Source organism: Ptychodera flava, chromosome 18 (genome assembly GCF_041260155.1).
Source record: "Ptychodera flava strain L36383 chromosome 18, AS_Pfla_20210202, whole genome shotgun sequence".
NCBI classification, from domain to species: domain Eukaryota; kingdom Metazoa; phylum Hemichordata; class Enteropneusta; family Ptychoderidae; genus Ptychodera; species Ptychodera flava.
This window is the reverse complement of record NC_091945.1, coordinates 23,899,604-23,922,098: the sequence shown is the minus strand read 5'-3', so window position 1 is coordinate 23,922,098 and position 22,495 is coordinate 23,899,604. Positions and strand designations below refer to the sequence as shown.

The 22,495-nt window shown below is 37.6% G+C and overlaps 2 protein-coding genes across 2 annotated transcripts in view; both read left to right on the top strand.

Annotated features, from left to right (window-relative positions):
* The first annotated feature begins 1,725 nt into the window (after positions 1 to 1,725).
* LOC139117671 (ATP-binding cassette sub-family C member 8-like) lies at positions 1,726 to 9,747 on the top strand. Its single transcript, XM_070680913.1, has 8 exons — positions 1,726 to 2,122; positions 3,011 to 3,247; positions 4,795 to 4,986; positions 5,507 to 5,659; positions 6,232 to 6,387; positions 7,370 to 7,504; positions 8,916 to 9,078; positions 9,743 to 9,747. Exons 1-8 carry the CDS (start codon positions 1,754 to 1,756, stop codon positions 9,745 to 9,747), a joined length of 1,410 nt encoding a protein of 469 aa, XP_070537014.1. The 5' UTR covers positions 1,726 to 1,753.
* Positions 9,748 to 15,096: 5,349 nt separating this feature from the next.
* Positions 15,097 to 22,495, top strand: part of LOC139117670 (ATP-binding cassette sub-family C member 9-like) — an 18,056-nt gene continuing 10,657 nt past the window's right edge. Inside the window, exons 1-9 of the mRNA XM_070680912.1 lie at positions 15,097 to 15,284; positions 15,390 to 15,468; positions 16,095 to 16,200; positions 16,438 to 16,536; positions 16,990 to 17,155; positions 17,448 to 17,585; positions 18,097 to 18,313; positions 20,723 to 20,931; positions 21,663 to 21,902. Of these exons, the coding sequence (XP_070537013.1) occupies positions 15,417 to 15,468; positions 16,095 to 16,200; positions 16,438 to 16,536; positions 16,990 to 17,155; positions 17,448 to 17,585; positions 18,097 to 18,313; positions 20,723 to 20,931; positions 21,663 to 21,902 (1,227 nt within the window). The 5' untranslated portion in view covers positions 15,097 to 15,284; positions 15,390 to 15,416. The remainder of the gene's footprint in view (positions 15,285 to 15,389; positions 15,469 to 16,094; positions 16,201 to 16,437; positions 16,537 to 16,989; positions 17,156 to 17,447; positions 17,586 to 18,096; positions 18,314 to 20,722; positions 20,932 to 21,662; positions 21,903 to 22,495) is intronic.

Genomic DNA, 22,495 nt, shown 5'->3' with positions numbered 1-22,495 from the left:
AGCAACTGAAATCCCCATCACTATTAAAATTTTCCTCACTTCCAGGTTTCGAACGGATTACGAAGATTTGCTTGAATAATAAATGAAGTCTGATCAAGTAAAAGTGACGGCAAGCCTGCTTTTGCTCTCCAACCGCCAGGGAGCTGTTAGTTATTGTGAGGGGGAAGTCCAAGAAATGGGGCAGCGTAATTTCTGCATACTTGTCCCTTGGGAGGGCAAAATCTTGTAAATCTCGCCTTCCGGAGGACCACATTTACCATCTGCCAATTTTATAATGAATACAGATTTTTCAATGCAAATTTTCAAATTTACAGAACTTAACAACTTTTCACAACAATTCTATGAAATTGATAATGGCTGCCCTAAATTACATGCATTTTCCCCATATCTTATTATCATATATAAAATGTGTTCACTATGAATGGCACAGACGACATTGCATAATCAATCTCTCTCTCTCTCTCTCTCTCTCTCTCTCTCTCTCTCTCTCTCTCTCTCTCTCTCTCCACACACACATGTACTCGACTAGAGAGGGCTTACTGAAAGTGCATTCTTGTGCAAGAAATGTTATCAAATATGTCACTTCCCCCTTACAAAATTAGTTTAATCTGTGTATTGAAACTCGGAATAGGAGGGTCATCATTTACAAATTGGAAAAAAGGTCATATTTTAGGTGACGTTCCATCATTGATTTTCTTTAAAGTCTGAAAACATTGCACCTTCTGGTCCAAGTAAAGACGATCGCGCGGTTTACCTGGAACTCTTTTAAGCAATTTTGTTTCTCTACATTCGAACGATTGTATGATTGCTATTAATTTCCAAATGATGCATGGAGACGTACAATGCGTAATTTTCCTGATAAACATGCAATTAACTGCATCGAAAAGGAAAATAAATTATTTCAAAGTAGTCTTTGTTCTGAAGGGCTCCCTGACAGTCTTAAACGTGAATGGTCCGTGTGAGGGAATGCTGCGTAGCGTTGAGAGCTGCATGGCGCGTACTTCTATTTTTGGCATGTAAACCGAAGGCCAACCGGATGGACTTGAAACAATCTGTAATATGCTGATATATAAGCAAGGTTTACTTCCTGACATTGTGAGTTTTTAAAGTTTTGAAGTCGTCATTAACAGAGTGTTTCCCATTAGGCTAGGAATCAATATTACGCTCTGTCTGAATACTCATGTTTTCGTTTCTGATGAAAAATATGCAAAATTAGTTTGCAGACAAAAAGTTATTTGATTCTAAATATACCAAGCAATGGTCAGCGATTTGAATTTGTTCTTCGACAACCGTTCATCGGAGTCAGCCGACTCCGAGTGGAGAGTTCACGACCACATCGTGGCCAGCGCTGTCTCTCTTACAGTGCACAGCACCTTTCTTGCGGCGACGTGCGCGATACAACTAGTTTCATGCCGCCGCATCGACCCAGCCAGGCACAAGACAATAATAATAATATATAATAATAATCTTTATTACCCTTAATCATAATGATATTACAATTCAATGATGAATGTACATCTGAGTTGTGCTGTGATAAAGGGTAAAGGAAACGGAAAATAGCAAATGCTAGTCTAGTCCGTTCCCAAAGCCATTTGATGTTAAAGCAAGGAAACGAAGAAGAAAAAAGAAAACTGAAGTATATCGAGGGTAGTGTACATGAAAGTAGTGGGATTGCAAAGTAACCTAATTGTAACAAAGTAACTAAGTGAATAAATCAAGGAAGAAATCAAGGACCAAAGTCTCCAGTCACTACATGAGATGGATCGTATCAACACTCCTCGTCGTAACGTTGCTGATGAGTCTTGGAGAGACAATATTGACTGACCTCAAAAGGGGGTCATCGGCCCGGCCTGGAATGTTCCTACGAGGAAGCACTGTACTGCTGGCGGAGAGTATTGCATCAGTGAATGTGATTCTGACAGTGATATGTTATCGCAAATGTCCTCTGTTGTTGGCATTGGTGTACTGGAGTCTGGCTCTCATCTGCGAGATCTTTCAACTTATCAGTCTCATGTCCGTCATTCAATTTAACTCAGAGATGTTGAGATTCGACCTTCTCATGCTAAAAATCGCGCTGTATTCGGCGTGTGTATTGATAGAAATCAAACACTTAAGGACAAAGGTAAGCATATTTGTACATACATACAGACAGACGGACGGACGGACGGATGTTCGGACGTTCGGACGGACGCCGGACAGACAAACAGACAAATAGACAGACTTACTTTGATTTTGCGCAAGACTGCGTTTTGCGACGGGAAAATGTGTCTTACATCCGGGCAGTATTGTTAAGAATCACGACCCTGCCGAATCGTTGTTGCACTTCATAGTTGTCCATGTTGACAGTTTAAGATTCTTAGAACTTGTTTTTATTTATGTTGATGATTTCATGTATACCCGGTATGAGCTGCACTGAATGTCGAAGCCGTTTGGGCGAGATACCAAGATAAAAACGAGAACAGGCTTAAAACGTCCTTGTCAGTGAGTGTGAAATGCGAGATGTTGAATGTCAATCAAATGACGCAATAGACGTATCAATTAACATGGAGAGACATCTTCGCGACATCGCATTCGAACGGAACTGATAGCATTGTCGGTTTGGCCATAGACAGTAGCGTTTCTCTGCTGTCTTTGGTTTGGCATACCAAAAGTGTGCAATATATTATTTCCTCTAGTTTACGGCGAAAAACACCCTTCCAAGGTCAGGCACATCAATTGTACAATAGCGAACACAAAAATAAGTTTGATGGTAGAAAAGATTACTTCATTCTGCTCGTTTGAAGTTAAAGTTTTTCTTCCCTCAACTTCCACGATACTCATTTACATAACGCGCACTATTTCACCCACCGGGTTGCTCAAGATACTAACATTAACTCCTAATGATTCGATAATCAGACGGGACATTAAAATAAAAGTATAACTATATGTGTGTTGTCGATTATTTTATAGTCAAAATATTGTAGGTTCCGTATTTTAATTAAAACTGATCGGTCACATCTTTCCTGTTCAGGCATTTGGTGGATACCTTGAATCAGAACAATACCCTAGTGACCTTATGAAACGATCCGTATTTTCCATTAATGGAAGCATGAAATTTCTATCGGACCTTGCACTCGGGTCCTTGAACGGGTTACTAATTCTGGCTCACAGAAGACCTCTAGAACTCGCCGACCTTGGCTGCCCACCGGAAGACTTTGAGGCTGGGTACCAGTACAAAGTGTTCAATGAAGCACTCAAAAAGGAAAAGGTTGGTAAGATTTGGATGGAATATTTTGCCCACCTTTCAAACATGTTAACCTTTTTAATGCTGTCATTTTTCCCTCCAAAATTTTAGTGCAACTTTAAACCATATTTTATGCATTTTCCGTAATTTTTTTGATAATTTTTGGCCAAATGGATATCATTTTACATTGTCTACAATTTTTGAACAAACTTTTGGGAAAAATTTAAAACAATTGTCTTGATCTAAAAAAAAATTCTGGGTTATATTTCATAATTTGGCCCTCAAAGGCTTAAAGTAATTCCTATAACTTTCTACAACGAATCTAAAATATGCGGACACTCATACTTTTACTGAGATCCAACACCTTCACGCGCTGAAATATGAAGACATAAACAAACAATACACTTGTATAAAACGATATATGTGACAACGATTGAAATGATTAGCGTGACATTCACAAATGCTGGGGGGTGGGGGTGGGGCTGGAGAAAGCACGATAGATATCTTAGTTTTTCAGATTCCCCCCTTAATATCGTCAAATAAAATTTTCAAATCCTCCCATCTACGTGATCAAATTTTTCAGCCCCCCCCCCATAGAAAAACCCTATCACATAGTCAAATATTTATTAGGTGTACGCGTTGAGAAAAATCACATTGCGTAGTTCTGCGCACAAATATTCGATACTACATATGTACCTTCCGCAGTGTTGCAGACATATCGATCGTCAGCAGTTTGTATAACAATATTCAATATTCGTAAGGCAAGCTCCTGAACTGATTTAATTTTTAAATGCATCCGTGGACCTTTTTGATTTATTAATTTAGGTCGACTTGCGTTAATCCAATTCTGGCGCGGTCAATGGTACCCGTGGAAGAGCACACAAAATGACGATCATGAAAGAGTATGCAAATTGTAAATTCCTGCCTTTATTTTGCAAAAAGTAGTGAAAAACTGAGCATTGACACCTACCACGTTTTTTTAAAGTGCAAGACATAACCTAAATGCTACTTATAAAAGATTTACAAAATTGACAAAGCTGGAAGATTGAAATATTCCATCAAAAAACCCGCCTTATCACACTGTTACCTAAGATACTAACATAAGTATATCTTTTGTCTCGTTCGTTCGTTTGCTTGGTTGTGTTTTGTGTCTACCCAAAGCCACTTCTGGCTTAAGGCCTATTATGTCGACGTTACTTTTTTGTGCACTTGCTGTGTGGGCCTAGATTCTGAAAAGATTATGGTAAGCGTTATGTGGAGGGGAGGAGGCTAGACAGGTGTGGGGTCCTTTTCTCCTACTCCCTATTCGTAAATGAACGCCTGCGACTGCCCTCAAAGTTTACAGCTGTGCCGTTAAACAGTAGCATACTTGCGTATGCTTATCACAGAAAGTGAAGGAGGCTCTATCACAAGCCGTTCGCACATTATTGAACAGTTTGTGACATTGAGCACAGTCCCCTCAGGGATAGACGTAAGTTGCACTTTGGCCACAGATTGCTAGCAGTTGCTAGCTTCGTAGGATTTGTGAACTGCACTGACACATGGCTATTTTTTGTCTTTTTCTTTTGTAGACACAGGCAAGAGAAACGAATACGACTGCCTTGCTGTGGAGAACCTTTGGCAAAGTATACGGCCGCGAAATCGTCACATCTACGTTGTTGATCATGATGAGCTCGAATTTAGCATTAATTCCACCTACGGCTGTAGGGGGCGTGGTAGCATATGCGTCGGGATGGCATTACAAGGACTCTGCACAGGAACATGTGAGATTTTTATCAAAATAAATATACAACACACTATTTTACTCCAAAGTAATATGAACGTTTCAGCGCATGCGTAATCCGTATATTATTTGTCCATATATTGATATTTTTGTCATTATACCGTGTGACAATGCACCTTTGCTTCTTAATACCAGTTTCGTAGAGATGTACCATTGAAACCATTTGACTGAGAGCATTGTAGGTCATCGGCTCATTATACAATTTTTACCAATACAGAAAAAAGTGTGGTCAATACGTGGACCGTAGGCATGTATTATCAATCTTCTCAATTCCTCATCAAACGTATGCAAGAAGAGAACCATGCAAAGGCATATAAGTGATGCACTATTTCTAGTGAACAAATCAAGACTAACATAGATAACGAATATCGGCCTCAATTTTCGATGTGGATATGATCTTGTCTACACTCTATACGTTGATATTCTGGAGGCAAAAATCAGGACCCTACTTACTTACAGAACGTTACATGTCATGCAAGATATCTTTATTTCTGTTTCAGGAAACGGCATTGGTGACAGTGACTGAATATTTTCGTAATGGTTTCGTACTGATTGGCGTACTATTCTTCGCTTTAGTTCTACAGCTCTTCATATTTTGTCATGGCGTCAACATTTCACGTTTTACGTCGGTGAAAGTCAAGGCCGCAGTGCAGGTATTTCTTCGAAAAGTTTCCGACCTTGAAATTCTTTGGAAGATGGGCTAACGACAACAATGTATATTTCATCTCAGAATTATGATAACTTTATTATGTCTTTTGCAGGCCTTGCGCGCTTCTGTGACAGATTTTGGGACATTTAGCAATGCTCTTCTGGTCTGCTATATTTAAAGCACTTACGAAATTTGCAACGTCCTGTTTTTGTTAAAATCAAAAATTGAGTTTTTATCCATAGAATTCATGCAGAGTTAATAAATTTGGAATGTCAAACATCTGTTATTTTTTGCAATTTATTTCCTTAATTCGAGACTTTGCTAGGTTACTCCTCGATTGTTATGATTGACGATGATGAAAGAGCATTGATGATATTTTTCTGTTGGAGAGTTGAGTAAACGTTCCATACTCGGACTTACATCGTATTATTAACTACTGTACGTCTATGGCAAATGAGAAACATTGGCGTGTCTTAAGCTAACGCGCGCCTAGATAATATCACAAATATTCATCCTAGAGTTTAGGCGACTTTTTCATCCTGACAGTTGATAAAGTAACTACATGTTATCTTTTAGATGCAAATTTACGAGAAAGCATTGCATTTGTCTTCATGGAACTTGTCCTGCGGTAAAACTAGACCAGGACAGATGATAAACCATATGTCCGTAGATGCTACAGTTCTGCAGAGTTTGATTGTTGGTATCCCGCGGGTCATTACAATAATATATCAGGTACAGTGAGAAATATTATGTCTGCCGTCATCTCAGTCTTATCCACAGACAACGTTGTAAACACTGTGTGACTGTGTCAAGTAGGCTAACTCATCGTACTGATTCGACGAAAGATGTATTCTGGCAGAATAGATCTATACAGGTGTTGAAACCAGCAAAGAAGGTTAATGCGGAAAGAGAGGGCGCATAGCCAACGGAAAATGTTGTTTTAGACCAAAATAAATGATTAAATACAAAGGAGCTATAGTGTATTGGAATAAGCATTTTCACTTTACAACTGCCGTATTGGAATATTTGGCATGTGCTTTGCCCTTGCCCTGTAATAATTGTTCTTATTAACTTTCTCCGCAACGACGAAGTATACACGTGTGACTACTTGTATTCATATATTGTTTACAATACCTGATCACCTGGTGTGAATTGACGTCAACGACCCCCGCTCAATTTCAATATCTGCTGTTTTATTTTCGAATGTTCAAACGTCGGAGAAGCTCACTTTAGAACGCAAGAAACCCATACCTTAATATAATAGAGCAATAACGCTCTCTGCAAGTGGGTACGGCGTAGGAGATTCGAGTTCGATTCATTCCATAAAGCTTTCACCAAACGGTTCGTTCATTTTGCTAGCTCTGTAGCCAAACCTCGGGTTTATTGCTTTACTTAACCTTAACCATATTTCAGTCACAGATTTCATTTTAATAGAGTCAATTGGCCAAGAGAGATGAGTACCCATGTCCACATGCATCTTCGTCCTTGGTAACATACTCTGAGCGGCTATGCTCACAAACACGTCATATTGCAGGCATACCTGCACAAAATGTGTGTGTGTGTGTGTGTGTGTGTGTGTGTGGTGTAGAGAGAGAGAGAGAGAGAGAGAGGAGAGAGAGAGAGAGAGAGAAGAGAGAGAGAGAGAGAGAGAGAGAGAGGGGAGAGAGAGAGAGAGAGAGATGCTTTAGGCAATTTCTGCTGCTTATCTTTACAGATCATTATAGCATTAATACTTCTGTATTTAAATCTTGGAACTGCTGCTGTTGTCGGATCTTCAACCTATCTGTTGGTAATACCTTTGCAATATGCAACAACTAAAATCATGTCAAAAGTTCAAGTTGTTGTCAGGGTGAGTACGTACAGATACAATTAACCTCTCCAGTTTTGTCTATCTTCTCTTCTGCCACTATCTTTATTTGCATGCCTGTCCCTTCTCTGTCTGTCCCTCTCTTCAAATATAGATTTGAGATTCCATAAAACAATGATTTTCCTGTAATCTATGGACTTAAAAGACAAAATCTACGTCGAATATAAAGTCACCTATTATCACATGTACTCCCATCCCAGTGATTCAAATATTCTTTTGTATAAATCTGAAGAGCTAAGCTTGTTGAAAATTTTTGAAATTTTGCAGTTAGGCTGCTTTTACACAAGATTGGAAACAGAAAACGTGTTGAAGTCTACAAATATATGTGTTACTTGTTCTTCCAATTTTGAAAATTGTTAACGTCTTAGGATGCGAAAATGTTTACCAGCCCTCGTCCCGCTATTTTCTTCCCTATATGTTATTTTATAGGCCACCTATGAGACAATGAGACTTACTCTAGCGCCAGATTTCCTCCTATATTCATTTATTCATTTATAAGCAGATATGAACTGAAATTGCTCACTTGTTTCATTATATATTGCAGTTGTGTTAAATTTAAACTTTTGCCACATGTTTGCAGTTTCATCGAAACTGTTATGATTAATATCATGAACAATATTCACAACAGATTAATTATTAAGGTAATTAAGTATACAAATATATAATTAGCTGATATACGAATACGACATTTCTTTGACTGCTGTCATTGTCTCACGACTTTAGCAAGCATAGTTGCCTTTATTCAAGTCCTTCAAGCTATATATGCCAAAACTGTGAAAGCTCATTAGATATGCAAATTATAAATTAGCTGACATGAAAATGCAAAATGACTTTCAATATTGTTATAACCTGGTATAATCAATGTACATAGCATGTTTTGCCAACTTTGAGTAACTAAATCCAGATATATATCCCTAATTAGGAAAGCTCATTGAATATGCAAATTAGGAATTGGCTGAAGTAAAAATGCTTAATAACTTTCAATAATGCATTAGCATCTGCATTTTCTAATGAGAGTAACAACCTATGGAACATAGTGCTGGCAATCAGATAGGTAAGAAGTAAACCACCCAGTCGCATGTTAGTGAAATAATATCGCTAGGTTACTGGATGGCTTATGTTGTGAGTTCGAACCAGATTGAAAACACCATATATTATAATATTATAGATCTTCGAAAACATCATGACCAATCAATATTGAGCAAAGGTATATCTGTAGAACGAATCGAAAACAAAAAGTTGCCTACAGCTAGGACTGTTGAAAGGATCAGATCTATAATAGGAAAGTAACTCTTAAAAATTTTAATGTCTTCCAGTATTTTTGAAAGTGACCGTTAAAGCCAAACTGGTTAAAAAATCAAGCATTTCATCAACGTCCCTTTTGCTCACATAGAGAATGTCTGACCTGCGGCTGGAGAAATCAACCGAAGGTCTCAATGGAATGAAGATACTCAAACTACACGGATGGGAAGAAACATTTTGCAGCAGCATTGAAAAGATACGTTCGAAGGAGGTATGGCAGATGATGAAGACCAGTTTTTGCGAGGCAGCACTAAGTAAATTTCCTATTTTTTTCAAAAAACCCACTTTCATTCGTCTCTTACTATTCATAAGTTTAACACTTTATAATACATTTTTTATTATTTTCTGATTCTTAAACTCTACATGCCTTTCACAAGTCACGTCTATTTGGAAAGAAAAGAAAAACAACGAAGAACAAAAAACCCAAAACCCACAAAAGACAAGAAAACAAATAAGCCAATTTGAAAACGAATAAAAACAAAAAAGCCCGTGTGCATACACACGAAAACAGAACAAAACAAAACACCACCAGAAAAATACGACATTTACAATAGTATTCTACTGTAAATACTTTATCACGTGTTCTGCGTATTCACTCTTATTTGCGTTAAAAAAAATACATTTATACATTAATTCTCCTTTATATAACGTTCAGAACATTTTTCATTCAACCTTTTTGTCTTGTATACTGAAAAATAGCTATATTTATGACTATATTCATTAAACCTATCATAATCTGACATATAACCGTATGCTATATGTTTCCCAATACTTAAAATTTGTTTGTTATTTATAATCTCATTCACTTTTCGCCTGAAACGCAATGTAGTGATCTCCTATTTCCACTAGTTATACCAATACGTTAACTTCGCATGTAACATGAAATAATTAAACTTTCTTTATGTACATCATCTTCAGCTTAAAACGCCATATCTTTTCCAACTTATACGTCCCTCCGCAAGATCGTTCCTACATTCTACAAGCATATGATTTTTCTGACCTTGCCTTGGCAATGGAGTTATCACAAGAGCAATGTAATACATTTTTATATTTGCCACCTGTAACTTATATTAAAAAAGCGAGAGAAACTATTTCCAAATTTACTCAAGTGAGACTCAAGAACGGTTTTCCAAATTTTATCCTGACTATTATTATAGAAATAAAGGGCGAAGCGCTGACCATTAACGTTTATTTATGGGCAAGGGCGAGAGCAAAAATTAACGGCGAGGCTTGCCGAGCCCGTTAATTTTGGCTTTCCTCGAGCCCGCGACCATAAATAAACGTTAGCGTCGTCCGTTATTTCCATTATATTATCAACGAACCCAAGAAAACCGTCAAAATTTGCGAAAATTTCACAAGCGAACGACAACTGGGCCCAGAACTGATCTATACGCGACGAACTGTCACGCGCGCTGTAAATATTTGGCAAATCCGGAGATGTTTTCAGAAAAAGTATCTCAACTTGGCTCACAAGTGCTTCATTTCATTTTTTGATTGATTATGATTTACGTTTCAGCTGTAAAGTTACGATATTTTTTGTTATTAATCTTATTATTCATATTCACGGGCATGTAAACAAACCATTACGGTTTATTTGTGGTCAGTCACGTGGTTCAGCTCGACCAATCAAAATGCGACGGGCAGGGCACGGTAATATAATGATTCTTGACAGTCACCAATCTACACTTACGGGCTTAAACCATAGATTCTACATCAATCATCATCAATACCCTTTTCTAATTTGTTTATCGCAATAGCTCTATTATTTTCTCTCTCTCCTATACCATGAAATCATAGGAAAGCTTTCAGGCCTAAAACCTTTATTATAGGGGTAGCTTTAGTAAGCTACCAGAAATTAAGGCCTGAAAGGGTTAAATTAAGGACCCTTGCTAACGACTTGACTCTACTAATATATCTTTGTGTATCGTCAGCAAGCTACCCAGTGAGTGTTTCTCCTATGTACCACGTTGAAAAGGGAAGTTCTTCTTGACGAATTTACTGATCCTTAATCAAAAACACGATATGAATTAATGTACAAGTAGATGTACTTACATAATTTAAGTGCAGTACATTAGAATCTATTCATGACAAACGTATAGGACAAAATGGGTTGGGTTTTTTACCTTTTTTCCATGCATTTACTTTGAAATTAAAATCAGTTTGTGTCGTTTAACTTTTTAACCATTCTGATCAACTGGTCGACCGTCCTCCAACTCTACTTGCATCAAGACAAGGTTAAACATTCAGTGAAAAATTATAGGGGCTGCTTTAAAAAAGTCAAGTTCAATGCAAAACTGTCATCATGCATGGCTTAATATACTCTGTTACAAAAGTTTGGAGTGCATACAAGCCTGTGTAATGATATATGTATTGACGACGCCATTCATATAGATACGGATAGTAACTTTTCTCTTGCATTGTGGCAATGTTTATCTGACATAGGTAAACAGGTCTGAAAATTTGAAAAATCCATTCGCCTGGAGGTTACAAACGAAATCATTTGTTTGCATTCAGTAGAGGGTATTTTTTGACACTTTGCAGTTATCTAAGCTTAAGATTTCGGAATTAATAACAATTTTGGTTTTGAAAAACCGCTCAAAAATTTGGCGTCCATGTTCACAGCAGGAAGTACACTGCCTTGAAACACTTAGGCACATAAAGACTACATAACACATACAGACAGACAGACAGACCGACAGACAGACTGACAGACAGAGTGGCCCTCCCTGTCTCAGTATATATATATATATATATATATATATATATATATATATATATATATATATATATATTATATATATATATTATCACATGAACTGGCCCGAATTCCCACCTGTGTGACGTAGAACAGGACGGATAAGAAATCCGAATTACCCCTGTTGTACGTCATCAACCGGAACTTTTTTCTTGTACCGTTCATACATGCGGGTCGCGACGTGAACATAGACCGATTTGTCGTGATCGATGCCGTGCTCTCATGACATTTTTACAAAAAAGGTGACCCGATAAATCCACACATGGAAACATAGAAGGCATGTCCAGCGAAATTTCTAGTCGCTAAAACTATAGCTGTTCTCGGGAATCGAATGGGGATACCGCCGATCCAGTCACGTCGCCTCGTAAGGCTCAATGTGGACGTTGTACCTGGCGATCCCGGTTGGCGATGAACCTGAAATCTACACCTTAACGGAAGTTCAACTGAATAAATGAGTACAGTATAATCTTCGGGAAAGCGACATACAGGCACAAGCATAAAGTCATTCGACTAAAAACGATAAATTTCCTTCATCATACAACAAAGTCTGTAAATTCTTGCTCGGAATCAAACCTGTAGCGCGGCGTAAGGCTGTAGCGCTAGCGAAGACATCAGCTATATGCATTGCAGCGCTGTGGCGTGGAATCCGATGTACACTCCGAAAGTTGACTCAGACAACACTCAAAACAGAGTTTCCGTCAAGTAAAATTAGGATGTATCTACGGGTGAGATATATGTCACTGCAAACATCAAAGTCCTTAAGACGAAAACATTGACGACCGAGATCGGGATTAACGAGTTGACACCGGCATGGCAGAGACCGGTGACGGCAGCGTTGTGGGCATAAACATGCACTGAGGTACACTCTGTGTGTCATCGAACGGAATATTTCGCGCTCGCCACGGTCGTAAACTTGTGTGATATTTTGAAAAGCCACGGAATCTCTGAGAATGAGAATTAGTGTTTCGATCGTGTCGTTGCATTTTATTTACTTCATAAATCTATTTGTAAATATTCTGAATAACTCTGAATACTATTACTATGGCTATCCGTCGCTAGCACGATGAAAGTTATGTCCACCGCGCACCGTACCGACTTGCCTTGGCATCGGTATAGCGCGAGACAATGATTGACAGGTTCACGTGACAGAATCCGTATGTCTGGTTGGTGGAGATACCATTTCATGTAGCAAATTTCAGCTTGATGGGATTTATGAATGAAAGTATCTCCTGGGTGACGGGCCGCTTTACTCTTTAAATGAAAGTAATCCGCGTAAGTAAAACACAAATAGCGACGAAATTCATGCAATTTGTTACGATAATTTTGATCCATTCACATCAAAAGAAAAATAAGAAGACCGTTCATGTGATAAATATATAATCCCATGGTATTTTTCTCTGTTTGACGTCATCGTATACTCGTGTTTTTCGCGGAGCCGCACAACTTCTCGCCTTCGGCTCGAAGTTGTACGGCTCCACGAAAAACACTCGTACACGATGACGTCAAACAGAGAAAAATACCATGGGATTATATATAATATATATATATATATATATATAATATATATATATATATATATATATATATATAACACCTGAACCAGTGTCAAAGAACCTAATGCAAGTACCCCACAATTTCTCGATGTCACAAAAAGATAAAAAATCGCGTTTGTCCATTTTAGGGACATGCTAATGGAACGATAATAATTCTCAACAATGGTGAATATTCATAAGCAAGTCGTCATGACTTCTAGAGGAATACACCTTAAATTGTTACTGTGCGTATTCCAAAACGTCCTCGCAAATTGATCCACGAAATAAAGTTTATCTTTTAGAAAATATTCTTATGACCACATTGCAATCAATATATATGTTTATGCACAAAGACAGCTTGTGTGTTAATGTTTATTGCACTTCACTAAGTTACGCTTTGTATATGCAGGTTTCCTCGCAAAGAGTACTCCCATCTTTTCAACGCTTATAGTAAGTCTACCGTTAATTAACTCTGAAGAGTGACTTGTTGCACGTAATTCATTGCGTCTGATTTTCCACCTTTGTCAGTGGTGTACGCCCCCTGATGACCATTGTTGGAAAAATCGATCTTGCAATTCTAAGTGATAGAAACTGTGCATTTCGCATTAAATATACAGCTTAATGAACAAAAGCATTAAATGTGTAGTGACAATCCGAAAACTCAGACGGTTCCATTTTTTAACTTGGATTGAGGAAAAGTAATTGCCGTAAACAATCTCGAAGGGAAATATCATTGGGATGAACAGTGAACCAAAAATTACTCTTCTTGATGATTTTCTAGAAATATCATTGCGATATATGAAGTATAGTGGTTCTTAACAGCGTCAGTAATTGTAAAATTGTCATTGTGATAAAGATTCCTACAAGAATTGATTCCAATAATTGAATTTAGTTTCATTTCCCTTTACAGTCGTTTATTTTATTCTCGAAGACAAGCCCAGACCAATTGACACCATCGGTGGCGTTCGCATCGTTGGCGCTGTTCAACTTACTTCATTATCCAATCTCGGTATTCCCAAAATACATTGGCGATGTCGTAAATGCCTTCGTCAGTATCCAACGACTTGAACGCTTTTTCAACACACCGGAATTAGAGGAATCAAAGAGTGGAAGAAAGCCAATGGGGAGGGGCTTCTGTCATGTACCAGTGGAATGTATTGACGATTTTGATGGAGTCGACTGGGTAAGGACTACTTACTTGATACTTTTACCTTTCTAAAGACTTGTTTTCGGAGCAGTAGGCTAGGTCTTGTCCTGCCTCTTATATTGAGCGAGTCCTCGTGTCTCTATCTGAAATATTACTTCAACATGTTTAAACTGTTATCATTGAGACCCAGCAATGGGAAAATGTATTATAACAGTTACATGCACGTGTGCGCTCATTTGTTTCTTAATCTGCCTTATATGGCTGTCGCCTATCAATTTAAGTACAAATTTTAATGGCTCAAACCATAAGGTCTACACCTGAACACCTGCACCAATGTCATGCAGTCGTAAAATGGCTAATGCTCAGTATGCAGGCTGATTCTAGACAGAACAATCAAATATGGTGGCATTTTGGTATTTTTTGCGCGTCACTGCAGAAATTTACCGCGTTTAACGTGTGTAAAATGTCTGTGAAACATCGCAATTGTATGTAAAGCTGCTTACTTAAACTGTCTATGTAATACAAATACTTATTCACCGAAGGTTCTTGCCAACTGTTGACTTATTTTGAGCGGGTATTCTGTCAACAACGATGACGCATTACACGTTGCAATTATACGTTGCAATTTAAACGCATATTCTTGTTCGATCCTAGTTGGAGGGAACAAGAATGGAAACAAGAATGGAAGTTTAGATGAATCTCAATATGGCTGAGGTTAACAGGATAAAATCTCCCACACTGATTTGTTCCATAACTGTTCGTGTGATTTGCTGATTTTGTAGAACATCACCAAACAAAAAAAATGATTATTTTTAGCTGTATCTTTTCCGTCACTAGACGTTTTACCAAGATGACGTCGATAGAAGTGATACACTTCCATTCAGAATACGGCCTGATTATAGGGACAGCCATGGAAGACAACATTTGATAGGATATTGCACACCGCCGAGGACTAACACACCTTCACTCCAGACTGAAAAAGACAAAGATCATATTTGCAGTTTTGCGAACCATCTGGCCGTTCAGGTATGTCTACAGTAAGCCAAAACTCTTCCGACTACTTCAGTTCCGATTAAATATCGTGGATACCGTAGTCCACCTTAAATATGATTATATGGATTAATGTTACAGATAAGAAACGGCACCTTTGCTCACAACATGGATACCTTGACACCAATACTAGCTGATATAGATACAGACATTCCAGAAGGTAATGTACGAGGGGTTTATTCTGTAAGTTTTGATCAGTTTTACATTATTTAATGACATTTACTTCTTAATCTTCCAGAAATTATTTCGAATCACAATGTTGAAAAACAAAGTAATAGTCTTACAAAGACAATGCAGTATATAACAGTATGCAATGTTATTGATAAACAATTATTTTGGCTGGTTTGATCGTCAGTTATCCGCAAGGGCTTTGGCCATTACTGTCACACATACAGGCCGCACGCGTGTAGACAAACTGTATGATGAGATGACTACATGATTATGTTGGTAACACTAGAAATTGTGTAATAGAAACAAAATATGACGCAAAAATATATAAAACGTTAATACATGAGATGCTTTAAGAATATTGATCCTTTCTAGCTTGTCTGGACTGCATAACGTGAATTCACAGCAATGCCAGCTGTACGTTTTAAATGCCATCGATGGATGGATTGGTTAATGGTTAATGGCTGCCAGGGTGCTTGTCATGGTGTAGTATAGATAGTCTGGTAGATTGTTGATGGAAAGAAATTAAAAGGGCCGCGTCTTAACTGTGATATTCATAGTTTCCTCCAGAAATGCGTATTTATAAACAGTGTGTCACTTCGCTCTCTAACTTCACAGGAAAACTTACTATGATTGTAGGGCTTGTTGCCAGCGGAAAAACGTCGCTTTTGTCAGCCATATTGGAGGAAATGGTAACTATTAGAGGGTCCGTGAAATTCAATAGGTAAGAAAGTTTTGTAAAAATCTAATATAATGGTTGCTTTAAGATTTCGTAGCAAATACTATATCCCGCATACCATTTGGCTCATACGCAAGACTACGTATCACCATTTACAGATGTTGGGCATTTGTTCGTAGAGACAATTTTTATATGTGTCCCAAGGGATTCACCAGGTGCTTTGCTTTCTTAACTAAATGCTCTAACTAAGCCAAGTGATTGATGCAACTCCTATCTTCGCAGATACCGCAATTCTGTGTCTTATGTGGCTCAGAGACCATGGATACAAAATGCAACTTTGAGAGAAAATATTTTGTTCGGTGAAGAGATGAACATTGATCGGTATGATTGTATACACGTTTTCATCTGTCCTTCAAAATAGCTCTAAATTTTCATCCGTAATTGAGTATTAATTTGGAGTCTGTGAAAAGTACTGTTTTCGACACACAGTTTTTCCTAAAGGGATGACGAGGAAACCTTACTAATACATAGACCCCGCTTAACAAGCAATCAAGTGTTTTTTGTTAAGTTGGCCTAGGTTGAGGTCTAAATGGAATATCAAGTTAGTTTAAATCGAACAAGTTAGAAAACCTGAAATAATTAAGTAAGGTATAAAACAAAAAGTTAAGCAAACAATAAAGATACCTCATACCCTGACAGTTCTGCTAATTGATTCTACGTTTGTATTCAATAAAAGTAGTCCTAATTGCTTCCCAAAGGCTACATTAACTCGTAGTACCAGTGCTACGTTTCATTTGAATCCTACGTTATATACACTTTTGCTTTACCTCACAGATATCGCACAGTGATCGAGGTTTGTGCGTTGCAGCCCGATATTGACAATTTACCCGGCGGTGATATGACAGAAATCGGTGAAAAGGGAATCAACTTGAGTGGTGGCCAGAAACAGCGAGTCAGCGTGGCTAGGGCTTTGTACAGTAATTCGGCAGTTATAATGTTAGTAAGTTAAAGGAAGACAAGTGAGTATTTTCTGTCTGCCAAATTATTCGCCTCACGCTTTAATATACATGTAAATCAATTTTTTTCAGTCGATCATTCAAAATTTTACGAAGAAGAGTCACCAGGATTACAGTTGTGCTACACACAATATATATTCTTCTAGCTCACACACACCTCAAGAAGGATTACTTAACAAGCAATATGACCCTGTAAACACGATCGCCCAGCAAGAAGCTACACTTTCTCGATTTTTCTAGAAATCTGTGAAATTTCATCATTTTTGTCTTTTTTAGGATGATCCATTGTCGGCTTTAGATGTTCACGTTGCCTCACATCTCTTTGAAAAGGGTATACTGAATTTCGCCATGAATGAACTAAGAACGGTGATACTTGTAACCCACGATGTGCAGTATCTGAAATATGCAGATAAGGTGAGTCACACATAGCTAATTTGTCAGTTGCATAAAGTTCGTAAAGGTCATTTTTGTTAAGTGGCCGTTATTTCAGATTTACTGTCTGAATATACTGTATCAACGGTCCAGCGGAATAGTTTGAAATTTCCGAACTAATTAATACCTGTACTTAAGAAATTAAGAAAAGTTGGGGATGTTTAGAGATCAGATACTCGAAAAATAATCATTGGTTTCGAAGTTGCACAATATTCATTATTGTGCAACATCGACCACTATATCTCCATTTTATAAATTTGGCATCTCTTGCTTCTTAGCATTACTTTTCGGTTGTTCATATGGTCTATATTGTACTCCACTATATACACGTGAATTAAGGTGATTTTGATTTCATAGGACAAGAGAGTTAATTTGCCACATGGATATGTCTGTTTCCTTGTGAGCATGTATGCCTGACTACCTGGCTATATATGTATCTTTCCGTGTGTGAGTATTTCACTATGTACTTAAACATGCGCATCATATTTTGTAGGTAATAATACTTGAAGAGGGCACGATCTCTGCACAGGGAAACCTGAATGAGATTGCATACCACTGTCCAGTATTATTAGCAAGTATGAAAGAAAAAGTACGAATCTCCTATGAATCTGAAAGCAAGTCCGAGTCGGAGAGCAACATCAAAACTAAGCACAGGATTCCTGCCAGGGGAGATGTCTCAGTAGATTATGAAACACAGAAGAATAAAACAGGTGATATTTAAAGTTGATACATCTGTATTCTGTTCGCTAAAGCAATATGCCTAGATGTTCATTTAATGGCAATTGTTCAAATCAAACTATATTATTGAAGTACGACGCCAGGGTTACCCGTAAATAACACACACACAGCTTGAGTATGAAAAGTGATACATCATAGTAATCTAATTGATACAGGTTTAACCTGCGAGCGAGCGCAGCTTACCTTCCAGACGGGAAGTCGTGATTTGTCTGCAAGACCGAACGACAAGTATTACATGTTGCACAAGCTAAAATACGTGAAAAGGGTTATCCGAAAATATCAGGCAATTAATTTTGGTTCTTCACTCAGTCTGGTCCAAATGAAGGACAAATTAAATTTCTTTCCCTCTTAGTTAGCTCAGAATTGGATATGTGCATCACCAATGACCTTAATTACTTTTCGAAGACTCAGCTGATAACGAAGTCTAATTGCTAATGAACTTTAGCCTAAAGTAGTTAAGAGGTCACGAAGATCATCGAAACATTTGAGGAAAAGGTCCCATACTGATAATATCCGATAAAAACCTAACATCTAGCCCTATTTGTTAGCTTATTTGTTAGCCTATAGTTAGATATATGCATGAATACAATGAGGCTAAAGTGTAGTAAAAGTGAATGCGTGCATGAGGTGCCGCTGCTGTAATTGGTTAGGGAGGTGCAAGTAGGTCAAAGGCCATCCAAAAATTGCGGAAAACTACGACAATAGTGAGTGATTGATTTCTGCTGCCAAAAGCGACCCTTTTAAAAGCATTAAAAACTAAAGCTTCGGCTTTCTTTATCTGGAGGAGATCATTTGGTCATCAAAAGCTATTGTCGAGAAGATTCTCGAATCAATAACAATTTTGTTTTAAAAAAAACACTCAAAATTATGGCGTCCATGTTCACAACAGGAAGTACACTGCCTTGAAACACTTAGGCACATAAAGACTACATACCACATACAGACCGACAGACAGACTGACAGACAGACAGACATACTCCCTCCCTGTCTCTGTATATATATATATATATATATATATATATATATATATATATATATATATATATATATATATTTATATATATATTTGTGAATTGCATTCATATGAAAGAGGAATGGAGCGATTTTTAAATATACAAAGACAGTGACGAGTGACAGGGTTAACAAAGGCCTGAGGAAATGAAACTGCACAGAGTATTCCCTGCCCCATCGTGTTTACTGTTTTAAGTAGAAATGTCTGTTTACATTGATGTCCATTCTGCATTCATACAATTTCTCACTTGGAAAGTGGTACATTAAGGTATATTTTGAGTAATTTTAACTTTGGCATGTTTTATACAGATTAGTTGACTGTAATGCTTATTGATAATAACTCAAGCAATGATTCTTGCCTCTTATCTGTCTTTATCTAATGAACCTTATTCTTGCCTTGTATCGCTCTCTCATCGCATATATGTACCACACGTTATTTACAGTGCTAGTGATGCTTTTGCTAAGCTTTGATCTTCTGGTCCTAGACACGCCTTACTATCCTTTGCAGATAAGAATGGACAGTGAAATCGATCTAAATGTTGTCACATTGTATAATTGGTTCGTAAAGTTGTTTCAAAATGTAATACAGGATCGGTAATTGTAGTTAAGTTGTGGCAAACAGCAGACAGATGATAGTGTTGTTTCACAGTAAGCTTCTACTGTAATTGTTGATAGAGCAACAAAGCCTGTCTGCCGGTAGGAACTGATTAGTGTGTCTGTGTTTAAAGATTTCCTGACTTTCCATCCCAGCACATTTCGAAAACTTTGTCACGTACCGCTTTTCGCGTCTGTACGCCTCTTTTCCCGCGGATCATGATTTTTCGCCAAAGAACTTTATACAATGCAAAGGCAACAAGAGTCTAAATGACAACTGGACTCTGACTCGGCTGTGATACAATGTAACTATGTAACGCGTCGGTATACAAGGAATGTAATATCAGTCTGTGTATGTGAAATGCACAGCAAAGTATACTCCCTGGTGTGTGTTTGTAATGGGTCCATAAAAGTTCTTTGATTTTCTCCGCAGTTGCAACAAGACAGAGCAACTCTTGTGGCAAGTTTTGGAACAACTTTACAAACCAATTACACAAGGGTAATAACATTTAGATCAATTTCACAGTCCATTCTTATCTGCATTTCAGTGCAATACGTCACTATAGGATTACGGTATCCCTGTTACCGTGTTAACTTGTCAAGGTTTGGCCAGTACTCGTGTTTAAATTTCCGAGATGGTGGATAACTGATGGCCTTTGGCTTTGGTTTTGGAGTCTCTCAAATAATTTCTGTTCAAATATGCATTTTATCAAAATCATCAGTCCAATCAAATATGTTATTTAACTTATAGCAAGCTATGAATCAAATTTTTGCAGATACTAGTGTAAAGTTAATACAGGAGGAAGAGAGAAACATAGGATCTGTTTCGTGGAATACTTATTTCACCTACGCTAAGGCCATCAAACTTCCGTTAGCTGCCTTGGTAGTGCTTTTGTTTTTCGCCCAAGAGGTCGCACAAGTATTGACTAACGTCTGGCTTGCAAACTGGTCGGAATCGGGAGCAAATACCGCTAACAAAACGGAGGTGAGTGCTAGGTAAAGTGCTGACCATTCAGTCGAACAAGTACTTCCAAGTGTAAGATTTTGTCATAGTAGTTTGTTTTTAAGATCTTTCTGTTTTCCTACAATTGAAGGTCATAGTTTGATAGTCATTCGACACGAAAATCTATCTAGTTTTAATGATGTTCGTTTTAGATAGAAGAATGCTTTATACAGTAAATGTATTTGCGCTAAACCCAACTCATTTCTGTGTCTTTTGTGGAAAAAAAACTAAACATGACGTCTGCAACCAATCATATATTGAAAACTAGTCAGTCTACACTTGATTTAAAATTACAAGCTTTGTCCAGTAGATATTGAATATCTTACAAAATTGCAACCCCTTTTCCAAGTAGCATCGAAGGAAAATTACCCATATATGTGTTTTGAATTTTCTTTCGATGAAACATTGGGGTACAAAATCACTGGCATCATATATGATAAAGTGAAACGAGACATGTTACAAAAGTGACAATATTCACCATGGCATGCTCATTCTTCTATAGCTGGTCACTGTAAGTTTTACTTAATTTAAATTGCACTCTGAGATATAAAAGTATATTGACCTGATAAGTTCATATGTCTGTGCCAAATATATCTTCGAACAGTAGATTCTTGTCCAGATGCTGGTAATTGTATAAGACCTCTTACTTGCTCTTACAAATTGCAAAACAATGGCGAAGAATGTAAGGGGAACACATTTCAAATCTTCTGTAGGATAAATTATCAGAAGAGCTACATTCTTATCTCCGCGGTCATGGAATCCTCGCGTTCATTAAGACTATCCTGGCCCTAACAGCCATTTGCTGCCATACTCTGTTCTCTTTGGATGCGTCAAAGCGACTTCACCATGTCTTGCTACGTAATATCTTCCATGCACCTATGAGATTCTTCGACACAACGCCCGTCGGCCGAGTCATGAATAGATTATCAAACGATACTTACATAATAGACCAGGTGAGACAATTTTGTACTGTTTGATACGTTTCTACCCGTAACAAAGTTTTCCTGACTTTCTCATGGAATCATGGCTAAGTGATTTCATTGTTTATTTATAATGTAAGGTATTAACAAGAGACATGTAAGATGACATGTGACATATCTTGAACAACATTTTCGTGAAATGATTGCTAGAGGTTCACCTCCTCTTTGAGTTTTTAATGTTTGCATTATTAAATGAATAATTCACCTTAAATTCGCTAAAATATCTGCAATATCTTAATTGACCCTGATCTTTTCAAAAACATTTGAAATATCTGAAAGCTCAGTATGACATTTAAAAAACAGATTTATTGTTTTCTTGGTTCAGCCTAGCTTCTATTTGAGTATGGCCTTTATTTTTTGCCTAGGCACGAATGAATAAACGCCTATAAATAAACTTAATTGCTAACACAATTGTCGCACACCCAGGAAAAGGCATGCTGTTGTAACCAGATGAATATCTGGAGTAGATAAAAACTCTAGTTGGTGCCTGGTATAAGTACGAACAAAATTTAAGTGATTTCCAAAATACTGGGTACCTTACTTTGGTCATGGAGTAGGAAATGACT